Below are 21740 nucleotides of genomic sequence, written 5' to 3'. Positions count from 1 at the left end.
AAGTGTGAAACTACTGAAAATATGTTCTATATATTCTTGGTTGGTTTTCTTGGTCTTCTCTCTCCTCACTTTCAGTATCTCCTTTTTTGGGTCTTTCTCTTATTATCTTGCTCTTAGTGGCGGGGTTCCTCGAGGCTCAGTCCTAGGTCCTCTCCTCTTTTCCCTCCATATTGCCCCCATTGGACAAACCATCCTCAGATTTGGTTTCCAGTATCATCTCTATGCTGATGATACCCACCTATATACTTCTGCACTTAACATTACCCCTGCCTTAATCCAGAACACTAGTGAATTTCTCGCTGCTGTCTCTAACATCATGTCCTCTTTCTTCTTGAATCTTTCTAGGACTGAACTTCTTGTCTTTCCATCATCTACTAACCGACCCGACCATGATTTCTCCATCTTGGTCTGTGGGATCACTATAGCACCGAGGCAGCAGGCCCACTGTCTTGGGGTTGTGCTGGACTCAGATGCCGAATGCATCTCAGAAACATCTCCAGAATCTGACCATTTCTGACAATTGAAACCTCTAAAATGCTAAGAGGATTCACTCTCGACTAGACTACTGTAACTCCCTACTAATCGGTCTTCCACTCACTAAACTCTCTCTGCCTGCAGCAGCCAGGCTTGTCTTTCAGACCAAATGATACACGGATGCCACCAGTTTGTGCCAATCACTGCACTGGCTGCCTGTCTCCTTCCAAAATGACTTTAAAATAATAACCCTCATCCACAAAGCTATGAATAATGCGGCACCTCCCTATCTCTCTTCTCTCATCTCAGTCTATCGCCCCCCAACCCTTGCTCTTCGATTTGCCAGTGATATTAGATTAATCTCTACCTTAATTCGAACCTCTCATGCACATCTCCAAGACTTCTCCCGAGTTGCACCAATTCTCTGGAATGAATGAATTCTCTGCATGAAATGTCAACTCTCTTTACTAATCCATCCTGTGATCTCCTCCGATCTGTTATCCGGCAAACACCAGATATATACCAAGCTCCAGGCTTCTTTGCAGTCACTTTTACCTTGTAAAGAAGATGGCGACTGATGGCTGGCTCAAGCAGCAGAATTTTTATTTATTCAATTATTTATTCAATTTTTTTATATTGTTCCCTTATAAAGAATGGTTGGACAATTATACAATCTCTTTTACCTCTTGTGTCAACCCCTTCACTGTCATAGAATGTAAGCTCTTGCAAGCAGGGCCCTCACTCCTATTGTTCCATATGAATGTTTGTACATTTGTTTATATTTGTATATGTCCTTTATGATTTCTAAAGCGCTACGGAATTCGATGGCGCTTTATAAATTAAGATTATTATTATTATATTACAGGTTCTTCAAAGTAGACACCTTTTGCTTTGATTACTGCTTTGCACACTCTTGGCATTCTCTTGATGAGCTTCAAGAAGGAGTTGCCTAAAATGGTCTTCCAACAGTCTTGAAGGAGTTCCCAGAGATGCTTAGCACTCTGTGGTTCAGCTCCCCCCAAATCATCTATGTTTGGGTTCAGGTCTGGTCACTGTAGAGGCCAGGTCATCTGGCAAAGGAACCCCATCACTCTCCTTCTTGGTCAAATAGCCCTTACACGCATTGTCCTGTTTAAAAATAAAACGCAAACTGTATTGAGTAGTATGCCACTGCAAGATGGTGTGATAACCATGCTGGTTCAGTATAACTTCAATTTTGAATAAATCCCCAACAATGTCACCAGCAAAGCACCTCCACACCATCACACCTCCTCCTCCATGCTTCACGATGGGATCCAGGCATGTAGAGTCCATTCGTTCACCTTTTCTGCATTACACCAAGAAATGGTGGTTGGAACCAAAGATCTCAAATTTGGACTCATCAGACCAAAGAAGAGATTTCCACTGGTCTAATGTCCATTCCTTGTGTTCTTTAGCCCAAACAAGTCTCTTCTGCTTGTTGCCTCTCCTTAGCAGTAGTTTCCTAGCAGCTATTTTACCATAAAGGCTGCTGCACACAGTCTCCTCTTACCAGTTGTTGTAGAGATGTGTCTGCTGATAGAACTCTGTGTGGCATTGACCTGGTCTCTAATCTGAGCTTTTGATAACCTGCGATTTCTGGTCTTCCTTTCTTGGGGCGGTCCTCATGTGAGCCAATTTTTTTGTACCGCTTGAGGACACTTTCAAAGTTTTCCCAATTTTTCAGACGGACCTTAATTTCTTATAGTAATGATGGCCATTCGTTTTTTTTTTTTGCTTCTTTTTTCTAGCCATTTCTAGCTGTGTATCCACCTGACTTCTGCACAACACAACTGGTGGTCCCAATCCCATTTATAAGGCAAGAAATCCCTCTTATTAAACCTGACAGGACACAACTGTGATGTGAAAACATTTTCAGAGAGTGTGCAAATCAGTAATTAAAGAAAAAGGTGGCTACTTTGAAGAACCTAGAATATAAGACATATTTTCACTTTTTGTGAAGTATATCATTCCATATGTCTTAATTCATAGTTTTGATTCCTTTGGTGTAAATCTACAATTTTTATAGTCATGAAAATACAGAAAACTCTTTGAATGAGAAGGTGTGTCCAAACTTTTGGTCTGTATTGTATGTAAAAAATAATTCAGGTTAACACTGCAGAACTGGCTTATGAAGATGGCAGAGCTATGTATAGTTGCTGTATAAAAATGTATAAGAATATACTGAAGTCTTCTGTTGTTTACACACATTCCTAGAGTAGCGTGTAATAGACCACAGGTCCGGACAAGAATGAACACATTACTGTAATGGCAGGTATACTGTGGTATACTGTTTTCTGCACATGCCTAGTGATTACATTTTATGCCTCAATGCAACTTTGTGTGTCTATTCAGTACGTGACTAGAGATGCTCTGGGAATTGCTTGTATTGAAATTAGCTTTACTGTTTGCTCAGCAGCAGCCATGGAGTTTCTTTGGCACAGCTTAGAGCAGTTCCCATTGGAAAGTAGCCATTTGTGTTATTACAGAGCTCCGTTCCTCTGCCAGCTATCCTGAACTACAGAGGAATGCTTCTCAGGGTCAAGGCCTGGATTTCTTATCCAGCATCGGAGGCCTCTGCATTGGCATTGACGGAGGATTTTTTAGCTGAATATTGCATAAACTGTAACTTATTATTACAAGGCAGAAAACCACTGAATGTTTCAGACACATGTAAAGTACTGAAAAATATGCAAGTAGTGACGTCTTTTAATCTCATCATAGTACAGTGGTTACTTCTACACTGTAATAAGTACTAGAAAGACAATCCCTAGAATCTGTAGCCATATACGTCGCTTGGCAGGAGGGGGGACCCGGTGTTGTTACTGTCCAGGCCCGGCGCCAGCACCCGGCCAACCCGGGCAAGTGCCGGGGCCCCCCGGATCAATTGTACCAGTGTCGCTATAAGACACTGGTATAATTGATCACCATCGGGATCGATCACTTTTCTGCCTCTATGCTGCGCTGGTCGGGAGCGCAGCATAGAGGCAGAATCTACAACTCACCTGTCCCGGTTCCCACGATGCAGCGCTCCGCAGGGTATGCGACGGCTTTGAAGCCGGCGCACATGATGACGTCATCGGATCACGTGTGCCAGCTTCAGAGCCAGCGCGTACGGGAGGCCCAGGCCGAAGACAGCTGCAGGCGCTGCTCCGGGGGAACCAGGAAAGGTACATTTTTTCTTTTCCGGAGGGGAGTCAGGATGTCCGCGGGGGGCGGGGGGCTTTAGTGTGTCAGCCGGGGGGGTCATTGTGTCCACAGGGGGAGGGGGGGTTCAATGTGTCTGGAGGGGGTCATTGTGTCAGCAGGGGGGGGGGTTCAGTGTGTCCGGGTTCAGTGTGTCCGGAGGGGGGGGGTTTCAGTGTGTCCGCAGGGGAGGGGGGGTTCAGTGTGTCCGCAGGGGAGGGGGGGGTTCAGTGTGTCCGCAGGGGAGGGGGGGGTTCAGTGTGTCCGCAGGGGAGGGGGGGTTCAGTGTGTCCGCAGGGGGGGGATCAGTGTGTCCCCAGGGAGGGTGGGGGGCATCAGTGTGTCCCCAGGGTCAGTGTGTCCGCAGGGGGAGGGGGTGCAGTGTGGCCACTGGAGGGCGGTCCAAGGAGGGGCCCACTAGAACCTGGAGCCGGCCCTGTTACTGTCCTTTGTTACTACCCCATTCATCAGCAGCAGCTAATCCCACCGCATTCGGGGGGAGGGGTAGTCCACGGCTATGTAACCCAATGTATAATTATACAGTGGGATACCTCTGGATTCTGTCCAGAGGTAGAGTCCGTTGGGACACGTAAAGGGACACGACAGCTGTGTGTGTTCTAATGAGCCGTACATCTGTGTGACATCACATGACCTGGGACTAATTTTTATCCACAAGTAGTAAACATAGAAGCTTGCTTTAACAAGAAAGCATACAGATATCTAGAAAACAGTGAGGAAAGTACAGAAAGTATACCATTTAGAACACAACTGTGGAAGCCCCTATACATTGTATAAACCACCCTACTTATAATAACAACAGAAATCAATTTCACCATCACTAGCACATTGCTATAAGTCATCTTCCTAAGGGGCCATTCCCACGGCCATGTGCTCACCTGGAACAGATCCCGGGTGAGCAGAGAGCCAAAAGGAGGAGCCATTCTGTGACATGGAGCCATAGAAACCTATGGGGCCATGGTCTGGTCGCATGTGAGCAGATCATAGCGGCAGTGTGAATGAGCCCACTGTATTCTCATCTCGACATATTCACAACTATATGGCATTGCACTTACCTGTCTTATTTTAGTTCCTACCATAGATGCGCTTGTGTCAATCACAAAAACTACATTCTTTGGCAGTGGAGGCAGATCTGTGGGTGCAAAGTAATGCACAAAGTATCCATTTAAAACCTAGATAAAAGTGACAAAGGTAACTTGTGTTAAATAGACTTCAAAACTGAATATATTCCAAGAATTGCACCTTCTTTTGGTTTGCAATTAAATAGTGTTGCCTTTTACCAAATTTTCAAATCTTCGAGCAACACTTTACATTCTCCTCTAACCTGTAACTTAAACTTGGGTTTCAATGGGCACAGCACAATCTATAGTCCAGTCTTAAATCTACGGATTAGATTGAAAATTATTTTTTACAACATTATTCCAGGTCAAAAATGCTGAACACTGCTCTATTGGATGTTAGTAGTTGCCTTTGGACAATAAAGACCCTAACCCAGTGGTGGCGAACCTATGGCACTGGTGCCAGAGGCGGCACTCGGAGCCCTCTCTGTGGGCACCCAGGCCATCACCACAGCATGAAGTTCACCAGACAGGACTCAAAGAATCTTCCTACATTATCTTCCTACAATGATAGGCAAATTTGCCCTCCTCCTTTCAACTGCGTTGGTGTCTTTAGGAGGCTGAACGACTAACAGTTGTCAAAGAACAAGGAGAAGTAAATTACTGCTTTAATTGCTGTGCTGGCACTTTGCAATAAATAAGTGGCTTTTGGTTGAAGTTTGGGCACTCAGGCTCTAAAAGGTTCGCCATCACTGCCCTAACCTATTTGAGATAAGTTGATACCCGAACATTTGTTCAGTCGACAATTTATCTCTCTTGATTCCCTAAAATATATGTATGAACAACTTGGCATGAGACATCTGGCAGAGACTTATCTTCAAATATCAAAAGGATTAGGTTGAGTTCCAACTTCCCGATCCTTATTTTATATGTGTATATATATATATATATATTTTTTTTTTTTTTTCATTATTTGAAAACATATAATTTCATAGGAGATGCAGCTGTACACAGAATGTTTAATTCTGAATCACCAGAAGGCAGATATAACATTCATCAATAATAAGATGTAATTATAAACCACCATAAAAAAAGGTTAGCCCCAACCTCAAAGATTTCATATTTAGGTAAAACATATTGTGGCAAATCTATTAAACTGACTTCGCCAGTTTTCTGTCAGACTTTGCATTAGAAAGAATGTGCAAACTGCCTGTGACCTCCGAAACGTCACGAATCACGCAAGTGCCGTCTCTGCTACACGCTACGTACAGCAGCCTGTGAACGGTCTCCACAAGCCACAGATCAGTGAAACCTTCACCGGTAATTGTTCCTTGAATCTTCAACTGTCTTGAATCTGAGTTTGTTCTACATTCACTTACCTGAATATCCCCAACACTGAGCTCTCTTCTGACATCATAACGAACAACAAAATCCCCCAATATCCCATTCTGAATGATCTTTGCTTGCTGGAGCACATTGGGCTTAAATGTTATTCTTGCAAAGTTTTCTGTCTGATTAATAACGGTTGAAGGAGGAGCAGTTGTTGCATCTGTTTAAGAAAGAAAACATTTGGATCATTTCATAAACATCTGGTAAAATGATAATATCTTGTAGACAATTGTTTTTTATTGTCATTTGAAACACAGTCATGAAGCAATTGTTATTTAATGTGGAAAGATGGAACCAAATACTAAATGGCTCTACAAAGATAAAGATAACATTTTGACTCCCACATCATTCCTCTTCCCCTCCTTACAGTCTTGTGTTTGGTTTCATGCTATAAACTTTTATGATCCAGTTGTACAAATTAGAACTAAATGAAACCCTAATGAGTTTGAATGTATAATGATATGCAGTATATAAGTGTAAGCGATATATAAGTGTTAGTAGCTTAAAGCTGCTGGACCTTAAAGCAAAATATGTACCAGGCCCTCTGACTTTAATCTATCATTTATAGTGATGGTTTTCTCATGTGGACACAAGACACTAAGGCTCGGGTGCGACCACCTGTAACACATTAAGTCACACCCCTGGATAGCATAATGAGCTTCTCTTGTCTTGTTTGAGCGCACATTTAGCAGTTTACTTTCCCAACCCCACATTCCAGCATTTATTACATAAAATACCAATCAAACAATTCTCCAAATATAGGACATACATTGTGCTTTCACCATTTGACCACACACACAGAATGCTGCCTCACAAATGTTACAGATTTATTATGCGTTTGAGACACTTTTCAATGGAGGTTGTGGTATAGTGAAAGGGGCATGGAATTGATCCCGGTCAAATATTCAATACCTTTGGCTATGAAACAACCCCAAATCATCGGGCTTCCTTCATCAAACTTCACAGTTTCTTCTATTTCTCTATCCATTAGTTTACCCTTGATTCTTCAAGATCCATTTGTACCCATCTGAACCCAGTCTATTCACTTTCATTTCATCACTCCAAATCAACCTATTCCACTTTCTGTACTCTTTTCAAACTCGGGGCAATGCTTCTTATCACAACATTGAAGAGATTTGGGGTTTATCACGTAGTGCATGCATGTCTGTGATTTCTCTTATTGGCAGTTCTATCAACTGAGAGTCTGCTATCGATAAAATTGGGAAATCTTTAACATGGCTGCTCTTTGATTCAAACAAGTGACCTTTCGAATATAATACTGAGCTATTGAGGGAATGTGAGAACATGTTGTAATTTATAGTATACAAGAAGACAATGATTGGTCCACCACCAGAAGTAAAACAGTAACAATGCCTGTAGTGATTGTGCTTGTTATGTAATACTATGTATACAGTTGTATTTCAATATATTTTATGAGTGGATCTCTGAGATTTTTGCAGTTTTTTTATGAAAAACAGGGGTTTTCAAGTCACCTCGATTATTCTTTGTGAACAGAAGGTCCAGAAAAGAACTAGACCTATCCTGTATCTCTGCTTTAAAAAATATCCTAAGTTCATTGATATTTTACTGTCTGACAAAGGAGGAAAATTCTTCCTTAGTGCTTAGTGCCTACGCAAATCAGAAGCACATAAAAGATGAATTGTGTCCATTTATTCATCTCCTTCATGAATACCACCTTACTCTCCCACCAGCCAGGATACAGATTTGCATATGTTGATGCTCAGGGAAAGTTGTGCTGAGAATATACTGCAGCAGGTATACAGTTTTGGGCACCAGTGTATAAAAAGGATATAGTAGAGCTGGAACGGGTGCAGAGGAGAGCAACCAGGATTATTAGGGGAATGGGGGGATTAGAATACAATAACATATTACAAAATTTGGGATTATTCAGTTTAGAAAAAAGATGACTGAGGGGAGACCTCATTACAATGTACAAATACCTGAACGGACAGTACAAGGATCTCTCCAAAGATTTTTTTATACCTAGGCCTGTGACCAGGACAAGGGGGCATCCTCTGTGCCTAGAGGAGAGGCAATTTTACCATCAACATAGACAAAGGTTCTTTACTGTAAGACCAGTGAGACTATGGAACTCTCTTCCGCAGGACGTTGTTATGGCGGACTCTATGTACATGTTCAAGAGAGGCCTGGATGACTTTCTGGAGAGAAAAAATATCACGGGTTATGGGGATAAAACATTTATTTAATTCTTAAAGGTTGGACTTGATGGACTTGCGTCTTTTTCCAGCCTAATATACTATGATACTATGATACTATGATGAATCTGTTGTGAGCTCCATATTGTGTGTCTAGAAATATAAGAAATGTTTTACTGCCTCCAACCCTTTTGCGTACCTCCATTGTGTCCCCCACATATGAAGGTAGTGATAGAACAAAGGATCTCAGTACTGTCCAAATAAGAACTCAAACTTTGTGTTTGGTTATTTACATTTACATTATTTATTTACATTTTGGGCATCCTCTCTCCCCATTCACCATCTTCTAAACGGTAATATCACCCTTTTGTCTACACTTTCAATATATGTTGGGCATTATTATTACAATATATTTCCATTAGAGTACTACCATATACCTTTGTGTCCCGACCTCTGTAACCTTTTTTCTGGATGGTGTAGCCGTGTATGACCTGTATGTATTTGCCTTGATATTTTTGTGCTATGCAATTTTCTTACCTTATTTGAATATTTGGGAGTATCTTTGTTATTTCACCCTTCTTTATAGGGCTTTTATTTCAATAAAGTTTGTTATTTGTTTACCCATATACATCTGCCTTTTTTCTGTTTGTGTTTACGAGTACATCTCGGATGTGGGACCTACTATTTAGACTTCTACCATTACCCCATCTTTTGTGTTTTTGGTTATTTACACCTGACACAATTGGATATCCCTTTAATGATGGATACCCTTTGTGACTTTTTGGTTTGCTATAAAAGGAATCAATCTGTGGTCATCCTCCCTTTCTGAAATCAGTTTATTCTCCTTTGCTTGTTTTAGAATATTTGTTAGCTCAGATATGAAGGCATGTATGTTTGGGATTGAAGGGTAGTTTGGTATAGCACTGTACATCATTTAATATATTGAGGGACATGACCTTGTAGTACTTATTGTCCATCAGGAAAATGTTCCCTCCCTTGTCTGATGATTTTATGACAATAGAGGGATAATTTTTAAAAGCATTGAGGTCTCTATTTCGCTTTTAGCAAGGCACCCCTAGGGGTTAAGCATGTCAGTTTCTGTATAATGCCCTATTTGGGAAGCCTTTGCCCTTGTGGGATAGAGTCGTATCCTAAAAAGCACAGGTAAGGGGATGATAGAGTATATAATATATATGGCACAACTGTGCACAATATTTGCCACTTCCACCACATTTGGATTTTTTTCCAGCTTCTTGCAGATAACAAGCCCACACATAGCCTTGTAAATGAAAAATAGCTTGGATATAACTTGTAGAAGGAGTGGAGTGAAAACCCAAATGCAAAATAACTGAGTTTTGAAGAGGTCAAGTTACACTGTCTGAATTTTCAAGAGCATTACAAAAACTGCCCACCTACTGTTACTATAGACATTCGGCCAGTAAAATATCTCTGAAGTCTGCATTTATCTGCACCTGTTTGTGCATCTTCCATTGGTTTTAGGAGAAGAAACCAAATATCTGATGCATTGTAATTGTAATTCCACCTTGCCTCCCTGAATTATGGGAATATTAGCTAAGGCAGAGGTTAGATGCCCCTTTCCTGATGTCATATTCCCTGTTGCTCTGTGTCTGCTCCTGAAAGCAGAAAATGGCTTTTTATGTAACTTTAGCTGAGATTATTAAGTTCATCAATTTCATTTATTTTTAGAATCTGCAAAATAACCGTAGCTGGCCTCTACAAGTGACACCTTGACATATCTGCATTTCCTGACTCCAGCTCCTTTCCGCTGTTTAGACTGATAAGAAAGCCAAACAAGTAGCCATTGTGCACGGTTTACAGCACCGTGTAACATTACTTTCTCTTGATAAGTATACAGGAAGTATATAACTTTATTTTAGTCCTGAAATATCTGCAGCCACAAATAAATATCTGCTATTGGCCTTGCATGAAAGTCGTGTTGTTTGTTCCAGAGCACTGGAAAAGTACAAATCTATCATTGTTGTGGGAGAATTCATTTTTCTATGTAGACATCTTTTATATCATGCCAAACGCAAAAAAACAAACTAGATACAAGAAAAATAACCTGACATCACTCAGATGTGAAGACGCATTTGATTATTTCATTTATAACAGCTTTATTTATACTGACTTTGATGCCAGCTGCAAATACAAAGACATGGAAATGAAAAAAGTCAGAATATGAGTCCTTGGCTCTGCTACAGACAGTCTGAATTTTACTGTTCAAGAAGGGAAGCAGAAGTAAAATATGTATACATAATATAAAAGTAATCTGTTTTCATTTCCATTTGTAAAATTAATGACCACTCCCGTCCCTAAATTGTCCATGTGCCTTATAGATAATCCCTGAAAGTATAATTTCTCTATGAAACAGCTCTACTATCAGAATACAATCAAGCAGATCTGTCAATCAAGTGAATTGTCTAGTAAACTATAAAATATACCTGGCATCTTCATCAGAATTAAGACTTAAAGGGGTATTCTGGGAATATGAACGTCTGACACAAAAACCCATAATGATATAAATAAATGAATGTAACAAAACTCAATGTCATTAGTCACAAAACTGAGCTTAAATAGTTTGATTTAATGATTAGAAAATTTATGGCCTCTCTAAAGTAGGTGGAGTTATCACTAAGATGGCCGCCACTGGAAACTACAAGTCCCATGATCCTTTAGTTCTCAGTAACTCCTCCTCCCTCTTATGCTCAGCTCTCAGTGATGATCTAACAGGTTTTCTTGCTCTGTTACCAGAGTAATGATGTGTAACTGCCACCACCACGAACCGGCAATACTGGATGCACTGCAACCAACATAGTGGTGATCACATGACATGCCCTGGCTGGTGGGCATCTTCTGTCCTGTGTCTGCTCTGCAATGGACCATGCGGAGGAAATATACGGACTGATTAAAGGACCAGTAGCATTTTAATTCTTCATTACATTCTATGTCAACAGCATTATCTGCTAAGGGGAGCAAAATTTTAAATAACAACTAATTACATATTAGCTTATATTTTAATGACCCATTTCTATATGAATTATGCTGATTCCTGAATACCCCTTTAATTGTTACTGTGTCGTATTCAACTGATGAATAACCACATAAGTATGGCTTATTCAACATTACAATTACAATATTAAAATATACTTGAAGCTGATTTCATCCTATATTATCAAATCTGCCTAATTCTATTCACATGCCTGTAAATGGGAGATGTAACATGGGAGTAGTTATGTGTATGCATGAAAATTCCTAAACAATTAACAGATGGATATTCCTTTCCATCTGTTAATTGTTTAAGATTTATAGAAATGATTACCATAGTTACATAACCTATTAAATGGCCATTCTTCCGATCCAGGTGTTCATCGTATCAACCCTTGGAAAACCAGGAAGGTGTGAATGAGGAAATGAGCTATTGTTTTATTTTCCAGACAAACACATTCATGTCCATTACATTACCAGATTAGCGCTGTTTTTCCAGGCATAATGGAACATTATCAGTGAATAGTGAATGATAACTCCAGATGTGCTATAAGAATAGGATGGGGAATATACTAAATCAAATACATTTTGCACTGTAAAAGAAATGTAACATTTCAGACATTGGGGTACATTTACTTACCCATCCCTGCACAATCCCCGAGGTGCGACACAATTTTAAAGTTAAATCCCGCGGTTTGTCAGAATCCGTTGGATCGTGACATGAAAGCCAGCGCCATTGTGACACAATCCGATCACGTGCGACAAAACCCCCTGTTAAATGTGGCGCAAAACGGAAATTGTCGGGAAACCCGACAAAAATGTGGTCCGCGGACCCTTAATAAATGTGCCCAATTATGTCTGAAACATTGTGTTTGTGGACAAATTGGGAAAAGACTGAAGTATGTAAAGAAGTCAGTGAAAGGTGGTGGAGGAAGTGTCACGAAAATGAGATGCAAGTGTGTATCAGAACCCTCTTTAACAACGCATGGTTCCTTCCTTGTGTACTACACTCAGTCAGTCAGCAGTTTTCTTGAAAGACAATGCCCCCTGTCACACAGGAAAATGAGTACAGCAGTTCCTTTAATGAAATTCCCAGTCCAGAGTCCTGATACAAACCAATAGAAAACCTCTGGAAATTCCTTGGTGACAAAGTTATGATCAAGAAACCAACAGTGCCAGAACTGTGGAAGAGACTGGAAGAAGAGTGGCCCAAAATCACACCAGGGCCGTGTGAGAGACTAGCGATGTCATGTGGCCGCAGATCTGCTGAAGTTATTAATAGCAAAGGGCTATGCATCTCCTACTGATTGGTGACTGTTGTAACCTTCAGACAATGTCGTTATAATCTTTGTCTGTGCTATTGTCATATATTGTTGTTCTCTAATTATGATCAACAGTGTAAAACACTGTTCTAGTGGCATGGTGTAACCCTTACAAAAATCCATTAAATGTTTCTGAAGATTATATTTCTGAAATTTAAGGGATCATAGCAGGGGCGTCGCTAGGTCAAAAGATCCAGGGCTTGTGCCCCGGATCTTTTGGATGGAGCCCCGGATCTCCCCAGGTGAGCAGGACATCTGCCCCGCTGCCCGGGCATCCTTCCCTCTCTCATCACGATACGTGTCCTCAGGACAGGGGGACATTACAGGAGGGCTATTACAGGGGTGCTGTGTGTGGGGAAATTACTGGGGGACATTACTGGGACTCATTACAGAAGGCCTGTGTGTGGGGACATTACAGGGGGGCTGTGTGTGGGGGCATTACAGGGGGGACTGTGTGTGGGGACACTACAGGGGGCTTTGTGTAGGGACATTACAGGGGGGGCTGTGTGTGGGGACATTACAGTAGGGGGCTATGTGTGGGGGCATTAGAGGGGGAGCTGTGTGTGGGGACATAACAGGGGGGCTGTATGTGGAGGCATTACAGGGGGCTGTGTGTGGGGACATTACAGGGGGATTTGTGAGGGACATTACTGGGGCTGTGTGAGGACATTACTGGGGGGCTGTGGTGACATTTCTTGGGGCGTGTTCTCATGAGGCAGTAGGACAGGCCTCGGTTTGATCTCACATGAGTTTCCAGTGATGGTTATGAGATGGATAATGAGCATGTATTTGTTTAAATGCAAACGTGTGAGCGCAGCCTTACAGTATTTTGGGAGAGTGTTAGGGGCAGCAGCAGTATAACACTGTAAGGGTGTGTTCACAGGTTGCAGTTTCAATCAGTTTTGCGGTGGTTTTGGGTGCAGTTTTGTTAATTTAACAGGTGAAAGACCTGATCTGAACGGGTGAAGGGGAAACCTGTTCCACAATTGTTGTTCACTTGTTAAAATAACAAAGCTGCACCTAAAACCACCTGAAAGCTGACTGCGATGCATTTGTAACTGCAACATGTGAATGCACCTTCAGAGAACAAAGATTTCGGGACAATGAAGGACATAAGATGTCTGTGTGGTGACCTTCATAGGAAGGAAACATGGCTAAAGAGGAGATGTAGTGATGCCGGGAATAATAGTGAAGTGGACGCGTTACCTGCAGTCACTGGATGTAACAAGTAGGGATTTCTCCTGTGTTTTCTGTAGCAGTATAACGTTGTTATTGGCACAATCAAATGTGAAGGGGTTATGTACAGGAAGGGATATTACTGAAAGTGCGATACACGTGCATTGGGGCCCGTGCCCCAGATCTTTTACCATCCTAGCAACGCCCCTGGATCATAGATGGTGCCTTTAATTATGCATTTTAAGAACTGTGTCATGGCCCTTGCAAAGGCTTAGACCATACTCTTTTTGTTAATATCCGTAAAAGTAGTACTCACTCATATTTTTAGTCTTTTGCTTGTTCTGAAGAGGAAGAACTTCTAGGAAGGTAATACCGGATGTTTCCAGAATATTGACCTCCACTAATAGGTTGCCTACTAATTGCATAGGGCGGACACTGACTGCATGTTCATACACTCCCAAACGTCTTTGCAAAAGCTCCTCATACTTCAGCAGAAAAACTCCTTTATTTTTACCAGGGATTATGGCAGACGCATTAAATGTTTCCATTCCATTCTCCCTGCAAATATTTCATAAAAAAACATTAACCATAGACATATTCAAATTAATCATACTATTCATATAGATATACATTATGCAAGTTTCAGATTACGGAGAACCATTGCAAAAGTAGGATATAGTTAGTAAAATTAATATCTCTATGCATCCCTTAATAAGCCGTAAAAACTACCAAGTCTAACTTCCACAGATAAATAACAATTCTATAAGGCAATTCTAAATTCCTGCTTACCCTCCATCACCAACAACTTTATCATAATCCAGTATACTGTTTTCTCCAGTCTTTTTCCGCCAGGTCACTTCACTGTGATAAGTCCTGCCTCCTATAATCCTGCAATGTATATCAATATTAGTATCACACAAGACACATCACACAAGACACGTCATTCCAACTTGCCAGCGGCCCACAGTTACCAATGGGGATCCTGCACATGCAAATTCTCTTTCTTCAGTTACATTCATATGATGTACCACAGTACAGCGGGCATAAATCGGCGCTGGGGAGAGGAGGAGGGGATGAGCGCTGCTCACCCCTGCCCCTCTCCATAGCGATATATATATGGACGCAGCGCAGTATTACTGGAGAAACATAGGACATGTCCTATCTTTCATCCGGCTACAGAACAGTAAGGTGCCGCACGTGTACTGCACAGTACCGCTCCCATAGGGCGTCGTAAGCCCATTGCCGTGTATGGGGGACATATATACGCCGTATATCGCCCCCCCCCCCCATTACGTTTGTTTGAATATAGCCTTACTGTAAGCTCTTGCGAGCATGGCCCTCACTCCTACTCTCACTCCTACTGTTTCATATGACTCTTATTACTCTGTAATGTCGTATTTTATTTGTATTTTCCCCAGAATCTGTAAAGTGCTATGGAATTTGATGGAGACAAATAAATAAAGATTATTATTGTGTTTCTTCCGGCAAGCCGCTGCTATCTCAAATTGCTGCTCTCACCAGCAAAGAGTCCTTAATAAACCACTAACTGACATAGTAGCAGCTTGCAGGAAGAAACACAAAGGAGAAGGGAAAAGGAGAAGCAGCTGCTATCTGTAATTGCTGGTAACCAAGGCCGCTTGTGCTGGTGACATCGAACAAGTGTCCTTGGTTACCAGCCATCTCTGATTGCAGTGGCTCAGGGACATAACTATAGCAGTAGCAGCTGAAAGTCCTGGCACTATAAAATCTGAGAAAGGGAGATGTGCAACATTACACTATACAGATCACATTCTCACTGGGACTTCCTGTTACAATTTACAGGTTACAGTCGGGATAGGGAGGAGAGGTAACCAAGGATGCTTATGCTAGTGAGGATGAACGGAACTTTAAAGAGTAACTGTAAAGGTTTTTTTCCCCACAAATCAATAGCTCTTGTAAAACTTTTCTTATTATCTTTGTTACCTAAATCCATCAGTTTCCTAGCTATAGTGAGTGCTGCAGTAGCTTCTTCCTCTTCTGGGAGGGGAAGGGCTGCTGCTCCCTGCTCACAAAGGAGGAGATCATGTAACCATGCTCTCTCTGTGTATGTAGCAGAGCTGGATGTATTCAAGACTGTGGATGCAGATTTCTCATACACAGAATAGTGAGGTACAAGATCTCCCATGTTCCCAATCAGTCTCAGGCACTCCATCCCAGTCTGTGATTTGACAGAACTTTCTCCATCTTTCTCCTCCCCTTAATGCTGCAGTCCTTCTCACACAGCATACGCGAAACACTTCATGTAACTGGTTTACTTATGATTTATTTCACTTATTACATGTTCCTCTCCGTGTGATGGAGGCTGCCAGGCTAGTCAACAAATACATCCTGCAGTGTTCAGTGGATTTACTTGTGGGAAACTATATGAATCTAATGCTAAATTACTTTGAGAGAGAACACAAGGCATGACTGGTAGCTAGAAACATCAATTTGCCAGATTGGCTGCATGGACATCATTCTAGCAAAAAGGATTAGAGAGGCCTGTAATAGATTTCAACTATGAGAGACAAAATGTGAAAACAAATCCAGAAAATCACATTGTCTGATTTTGTTTTTTTATTTTTTCGCAAATTATGCTGGAAAGTAAGTCCTTACTTTCAATGACAAAAGGCCAAATGTTTTCTGTAAGTCTTTACATGGTTGGCACACACTGTTGCTGGTATGTTGGTCCATTCCACCATGCAGATAGCCTCTAGAGCAGTAATGTTTAGGCAACACAGACTTTCAGCTCCCTTCATAGGTTTTCCATGAGGTTGAGATCGGGAGACTAGCTAGGCCTCTCCAGGTCCCTGAAATGCTTCTTGTGAAGCCGCTCCTTTGTTGCACTGGCGGTGTGCTTGGGATCATTGTCATGCTGAAAGACCCAGTCACCTGCTGATGGATGGAGGTTTGCACTCGAAATCTCACAACACATGGCCTCATTCATTCTTTCATTAACACGCATCAGTCGTCCCGGTCCCTTTGCAGAGAAACAGTTCCAAAGCATTATGTTGCCACTTACATGCTTCACAGTAGCTAGGTGTTTTTATGGATGCAACATTCACTCTCCTCCAAACACAAAATTGTGTTTCTACCAAACAGTTATACTTTAGTTTCATCTGACCATATGACATTCTCCTAATAATATTCTGAAACATCCAAATACTCTCTAGCTTTCAGGGCTGTGAGTCTGTGGACCCTCTGGACCACCGCGGGAAATGGTATTGCCGACACCAGGGACCGGCGTCTAAGTGGCACCGGGTCTTCACCAGAGCCCACCAGCGGAATGGTCTTGCTGCGGTGGGGTAGCACCAGGTCATTCCACAGGTGCGACTAGCCCGCGGTGGCAGCCAAGGTAGTAATGCAGGAGACAGTCTGTACCCGGGTAGACAGCAGGAGAACAGCAAAGAAAGACACACTAGGACTCAGGAACACAGGAATCAGGAAACTCAGGAGCTGGCACACGGATCAGGAACACAGGAACGGACTGGCACATGGATCAGGAACACAGCAACGGATTGATACACAGGAATGCAGGATACACAGGGATGCAGGATACACAGGAATGTAGGATACACAGGAATGCAGAATACACAAGATACACATGGGGGCATTCTCTTCAGGGGATCGCTTGAAGATCCGTGAGGGTCACAGGAAGGGGCAGGAATTTATGTGGGAAGGTGGTAGGCCGGTGCCAATTATTGGCGCACTGCCCTTTAAATCTTTGTGAGCCGGCGCGCACGCGCTGTAGGAGAAAGGGACACGCGCGCGGAACCGCGGGAGCCACAGAGACCTCCACTGGAGCTAGAAGAGGTGAGTGCAGCCGTGCAGCGGCTCCGGGGGCACACAGAGGCACATGGGTGCGCCTGTGATCCAAGACAGGGATCGCGGGAGCACCCGTGACACTAGCAAACTTCAGACAGGCCTGGTTATGTACTGGCTTAAGCAGGGTGACACACATCTGATACTGCAGGATCTGAGTCCCTGAGTACTGTGTTACTAACAGTGGCCTTTGTTAGGTTGTTCCCAGCTTTCTGCAGGTCATTCACTAGGTCCCCCCATGTAGTTCTGGAATTTTTGCTCACCGTTCTTTTTGACCCCGCGGAGTAAGATCAGGCTCGAAGACCCAGATCGAGGGAGCTTATCAGTGGTCTTGTATGTCTTCCATTTTCTAATTAATTGCTCCCACAGTTGATTTCTTCACACCAAGCTGCTTGCCTATTGCATATTCAGTTTTCCCAGCCTGTTGCAGGTCTACAATTTTGTTTCCGGTGTCTTTTGGCAGTTCTTTGGTCTTCACCATAGTGGAGTTTGGAGTGTGACTGTTTGAGGTTGTGGACAGATGTATACTGATAACAAGTTCAAACAGTAGCCATTACTACAGGTAATGCTTCAAGGACAGAGGAGCCTCTTAAAGAAGAAGTTACAGGTCTGTGAGAGAAATCTTGCTTGCTTGTAGGAGACCAAACACTTATTTTACACCATAATTTGCTAATAAATTCTTAAAAATCAGACAAAGGGATTTTCTGGATTTGTTTTCACATTTTAGCACACATCCTTTGTGAGTTTAACGATTTCTTTTAATTCATATCGTATTATATGGTATATAGCTCCACCATAAAGATCACAGGAAGATCATATAAAGTAATAACAGATCCAAATAATTCTTTCAGCGACGTTTCGGTCTGAGTCGACCTTTGTCAAGCATGATCTGTAACTAATATAAAGAGTAGAGCATAATTAGTGTAATGGTATCTAGTTACATTGGTATATTTAGAACTAATCATTAGGACAAAAAAAATTTTTCTTAAAAAGAAATACTGTAACAAGTTATTCTGAGTGAGGAATATCTGTTAGTAGAGGGTATACAGATTTATATACTTGGAGTGTAAATAAGCGGTGGAATGTTTTGGCCAGAAGGTACGTAGTCACTGATTGATAAATATGGTAATAGCAGAGGGTAGGGAATAGAAAGATGTAATCTAGAAGGATATTGTATAGAATATGCCTGGTAGGAGAAGGAAGGTGTTCATCATGTGTAGGAGGAAAAAAGAACCTGAAATAGACATTGGAAACAGACTTAGCAAGTATTCCAAGAGAGCTCAAAGTCAGTACTTACTTTAGGGGTAGTATTTGGGCGCTTAGGTAGGAGCCAAAGAGACCTGTGTCCCTGCGTCTCGTGCTTATGAGCACGGACTGGTGTGGGACAAGCCAGTGAGGGTTTGCGGCCGCGGAACCGGAAGCCCGGCCCACGTGACAGGAAGTTCGGCCCGCGGCACGCGAGCTGCTCCACCGCGCCTGCGCAAGGACGGCGCGACCCCGCACCTGACGAGTCAGGTAACCATGGAGACGCACCTGTCAGCGCGCACGCGCGGCAGAGCAACCGCGGTCCATGTCCCCTAAGTCGGAGGCATAAAAAGGAACGCGGTACCCCACCAGCCCGGTCCAGTGGTAGAGTGATAATAGTAACATTAAACAAGTGTGGTAGATTGGTTGGATCTAATGTTTGGGAAGGGTATATGTGTGAGAGGAGATATAATGTAGGTAGAGGATGAGAAAATAGATTAACAAAGAAGATCCACAGGGTTGTTGGGCAAATGTGATGTGATGAGGGGGAGAGAAGAGGAAGAACTGGAATAAGATAAAATTGAACAGGGACAAAGAACTTACAGAATATGTTAGTAGAAAGGGGAGAGAAAAGGAGATCTTATCTATAATAATAGGGCTATGCACGAAAGTAGGTGGATGAAAGATATATTAGATACAGTAATGAGACATCACTATGATATGTGTATACAGTTACCATTAACCACGAATCTATGTGTAGAAGTCAGTCCCATTGACCGTATCCGCGTGTAATCTATTTTTTCTGAAAGGTAAAAGGTGAAATAAGTTAGAGATTCATCTTATTAAATAAACAATATACAATGCATATAGAGCTGTATTAGGAAAATGATCGATCATAGGCACGATTCAGTCCCTTAGGTTTAACTGTTTGAAGAATATGGATCCAGTAGGCTTCTCTCTGGCGTAGAAGGGCCGTACGATTTCCTCCTCGTCTTGGCATGTCAACTTGTTCAATTACCTGGAACCGTAGTTGTGAAGGATGGTGGTGATGAGAGTTGAAGTGAGCTGGTACTGGGAGTAGATTCTGGTTCGTACGAATGGTGGACTTATGCTTGCTTATTCTGTCTTTTATCGGGGTGATTGTTTCCCCAACGTATCCTAGTCCACATGGGCATTTTAGTAAATATACCACAAACTGGGAGTTACCTGTGTAATAACCCTTAATTGGGTAGCGTTGTACAGTTCTCGGGTGACTGAAATATTCACCCTTAATTACTGAGGAGCACTGGTTACAGTCCAAGCACGGGAATGTTCCTTTTCTTGGAGTTGCTAAAAATGTCTGTTTCGACACCTTTGAGAAACTCCCAACATCAGCTCTAACTAGGGCGTCTTTTAAGTTCTTAGTGCGTTTATAGCACATCAAGGGTGGTTCCTGAAATTCTTGGATCTTAGGATAGGCTTTCTGTAGGAGAGCCCAATGTTTGTTCACAATTCTACTAAGGATAGGGGATAATGAGTGGTATTGGTGTATCAGTGGGATTCGATTGGAGGTTTTTTTGGGTTGTGTTTGGGCTTGTGACAAGCATTTTGTTTGTGTCTCCTGTAGTAGTTTGTGAGGGTATCCTCAAGAGAATTTATTGGTCATGTCATTCATTCTTTCAACTTTTTTGGTAGGATCACTTACTATCCTGTTGAGTCTATTGTACTGTGATATAGGTAGAGATTTCTTAGTACACAACCCAAAAAAACCTCCAATCGAATCCCACTGATACACCAATACCACTCATTATCCCCTATCCTTAGTAGAATTGTGAACAAACATTGGGCTCTCCTACAGAAAGCCTATCCTAAGATCCAAGAATTTCAGGAACCACCCTTGATGTGCCATAAACGCACTAAGAACTTAAAAGACGCCCTAGTTAGAGCTGATGTTGGGAGTTTCTCAAAGGTGTCGAAACAGACATTTTTAGCAACTCCCAGAAAAGGAACATTCCCGTGCTTGGACTGTAACCAGTGCTCCTCAGTAATTAAGGGTGAATATTTCAGTCACCCCAGAACTGGACAACGCTACCCAATTAAGGGTTATTACACCTGTAACTCCCAATTTGTGGTATATTTACTAAAATGCCCATGTGGACTAGGATACGTTGGGGAAACAATCACCCCGATAAAAGACAGAATAAGCAAGCATAGGTCCACCATTCGTACGAACCAGAATCTACTCCCAGTACCAGCTCACTTCAACTCTCATCACCACCATCCTTCACAACTACGGTTCCAGGTAATTGAACAAGTTGACATGCCAAGACGAGGAGGAAATCGTACGGCCCTTCTACGCCAGAGAGAAGCCTACTGGATCCATATTCTTCAAACAGTTAAACCTAAGGGACTGAATCGTGCCTATGATCGATCATTTTCCTAATACAGCTCTATATGCATTGTATATCGTTTATTTAATAAGATGAATCTCTAACTTATTTCACCTTTTACCTTTCAGAAAAAATAGATTACATGTGGATACGGTCAATGGGACTGACTTCTACACATAGATTCGTGGTTAATGGTAACTGTATACACATATCATAGTGATGTCTCATTACTGTATCTAATATATCTTTCATCCACCTACTTTCGTGCATAGCCCTATCATTATAGATAAGATCTCCTTTTCTCTCCCCTTTCTACTAACATATTCTGTAAGTTCTCTTTGTCCCTGTTCAATTTTATCATATTCCAGTTCTTCCTCTTCTCTCCCCCTCATCACATCACATTTGCCCAACAACCCTGTGGATCTTCTTTGTTAATCTATTTTCTCATCCGCTACCTACATT

At 42.0% G+C, this 21740-nt stretch overlaps 1 protein-coding gene across 1 annotated transcript in view; it reads right to left on the bottom strand.

The window, feature by feature from the left end:
• Positions 1-21740, bottom strand: part of ITIH5 (inter-alpha-trypsin inhibitor heavy chain 5) — a 70575-nt gene that overhangs the window by 21004 nt on the left and 27831 nt on the right. The window contains exons 4-7 of the mRNA XM_072147421.1: positions 14614-14712; positions 14141-14382; positions 6134-6303; positions 4752-4868 (exon numbers count right to left, since the gene is read on the bottom strand). Of these exons, the coding sequence (XP_072003522.1) occupies positions 4752-4868; positions 6134-6303; positions 14141-14382; positions 14614-14712 (628 nt within the window). The remainder of the gene's footprint in view (positions 1-4751; positions 4869-6133; positions 6304-14140; positions 14383-14613; positions 14713-21740) is intronic.

Source organism: Engystomops pustulosus, chromosome 4 (assembly GCF_040894005.1).
Source record: "Engystomops pustulosus chromosome 4, aEngPut4.maternal, whole genome shotgun sequence".
Lineage (NCBI taxonomy): Eukaryota > Metazoa > Chordata > Amphibia > Anura > Leptodactylidae > Engystomops > Engystomops pustulosus.
This window is presented reverse-complemented; position numbering and strand designations above follow the sequence as displayed.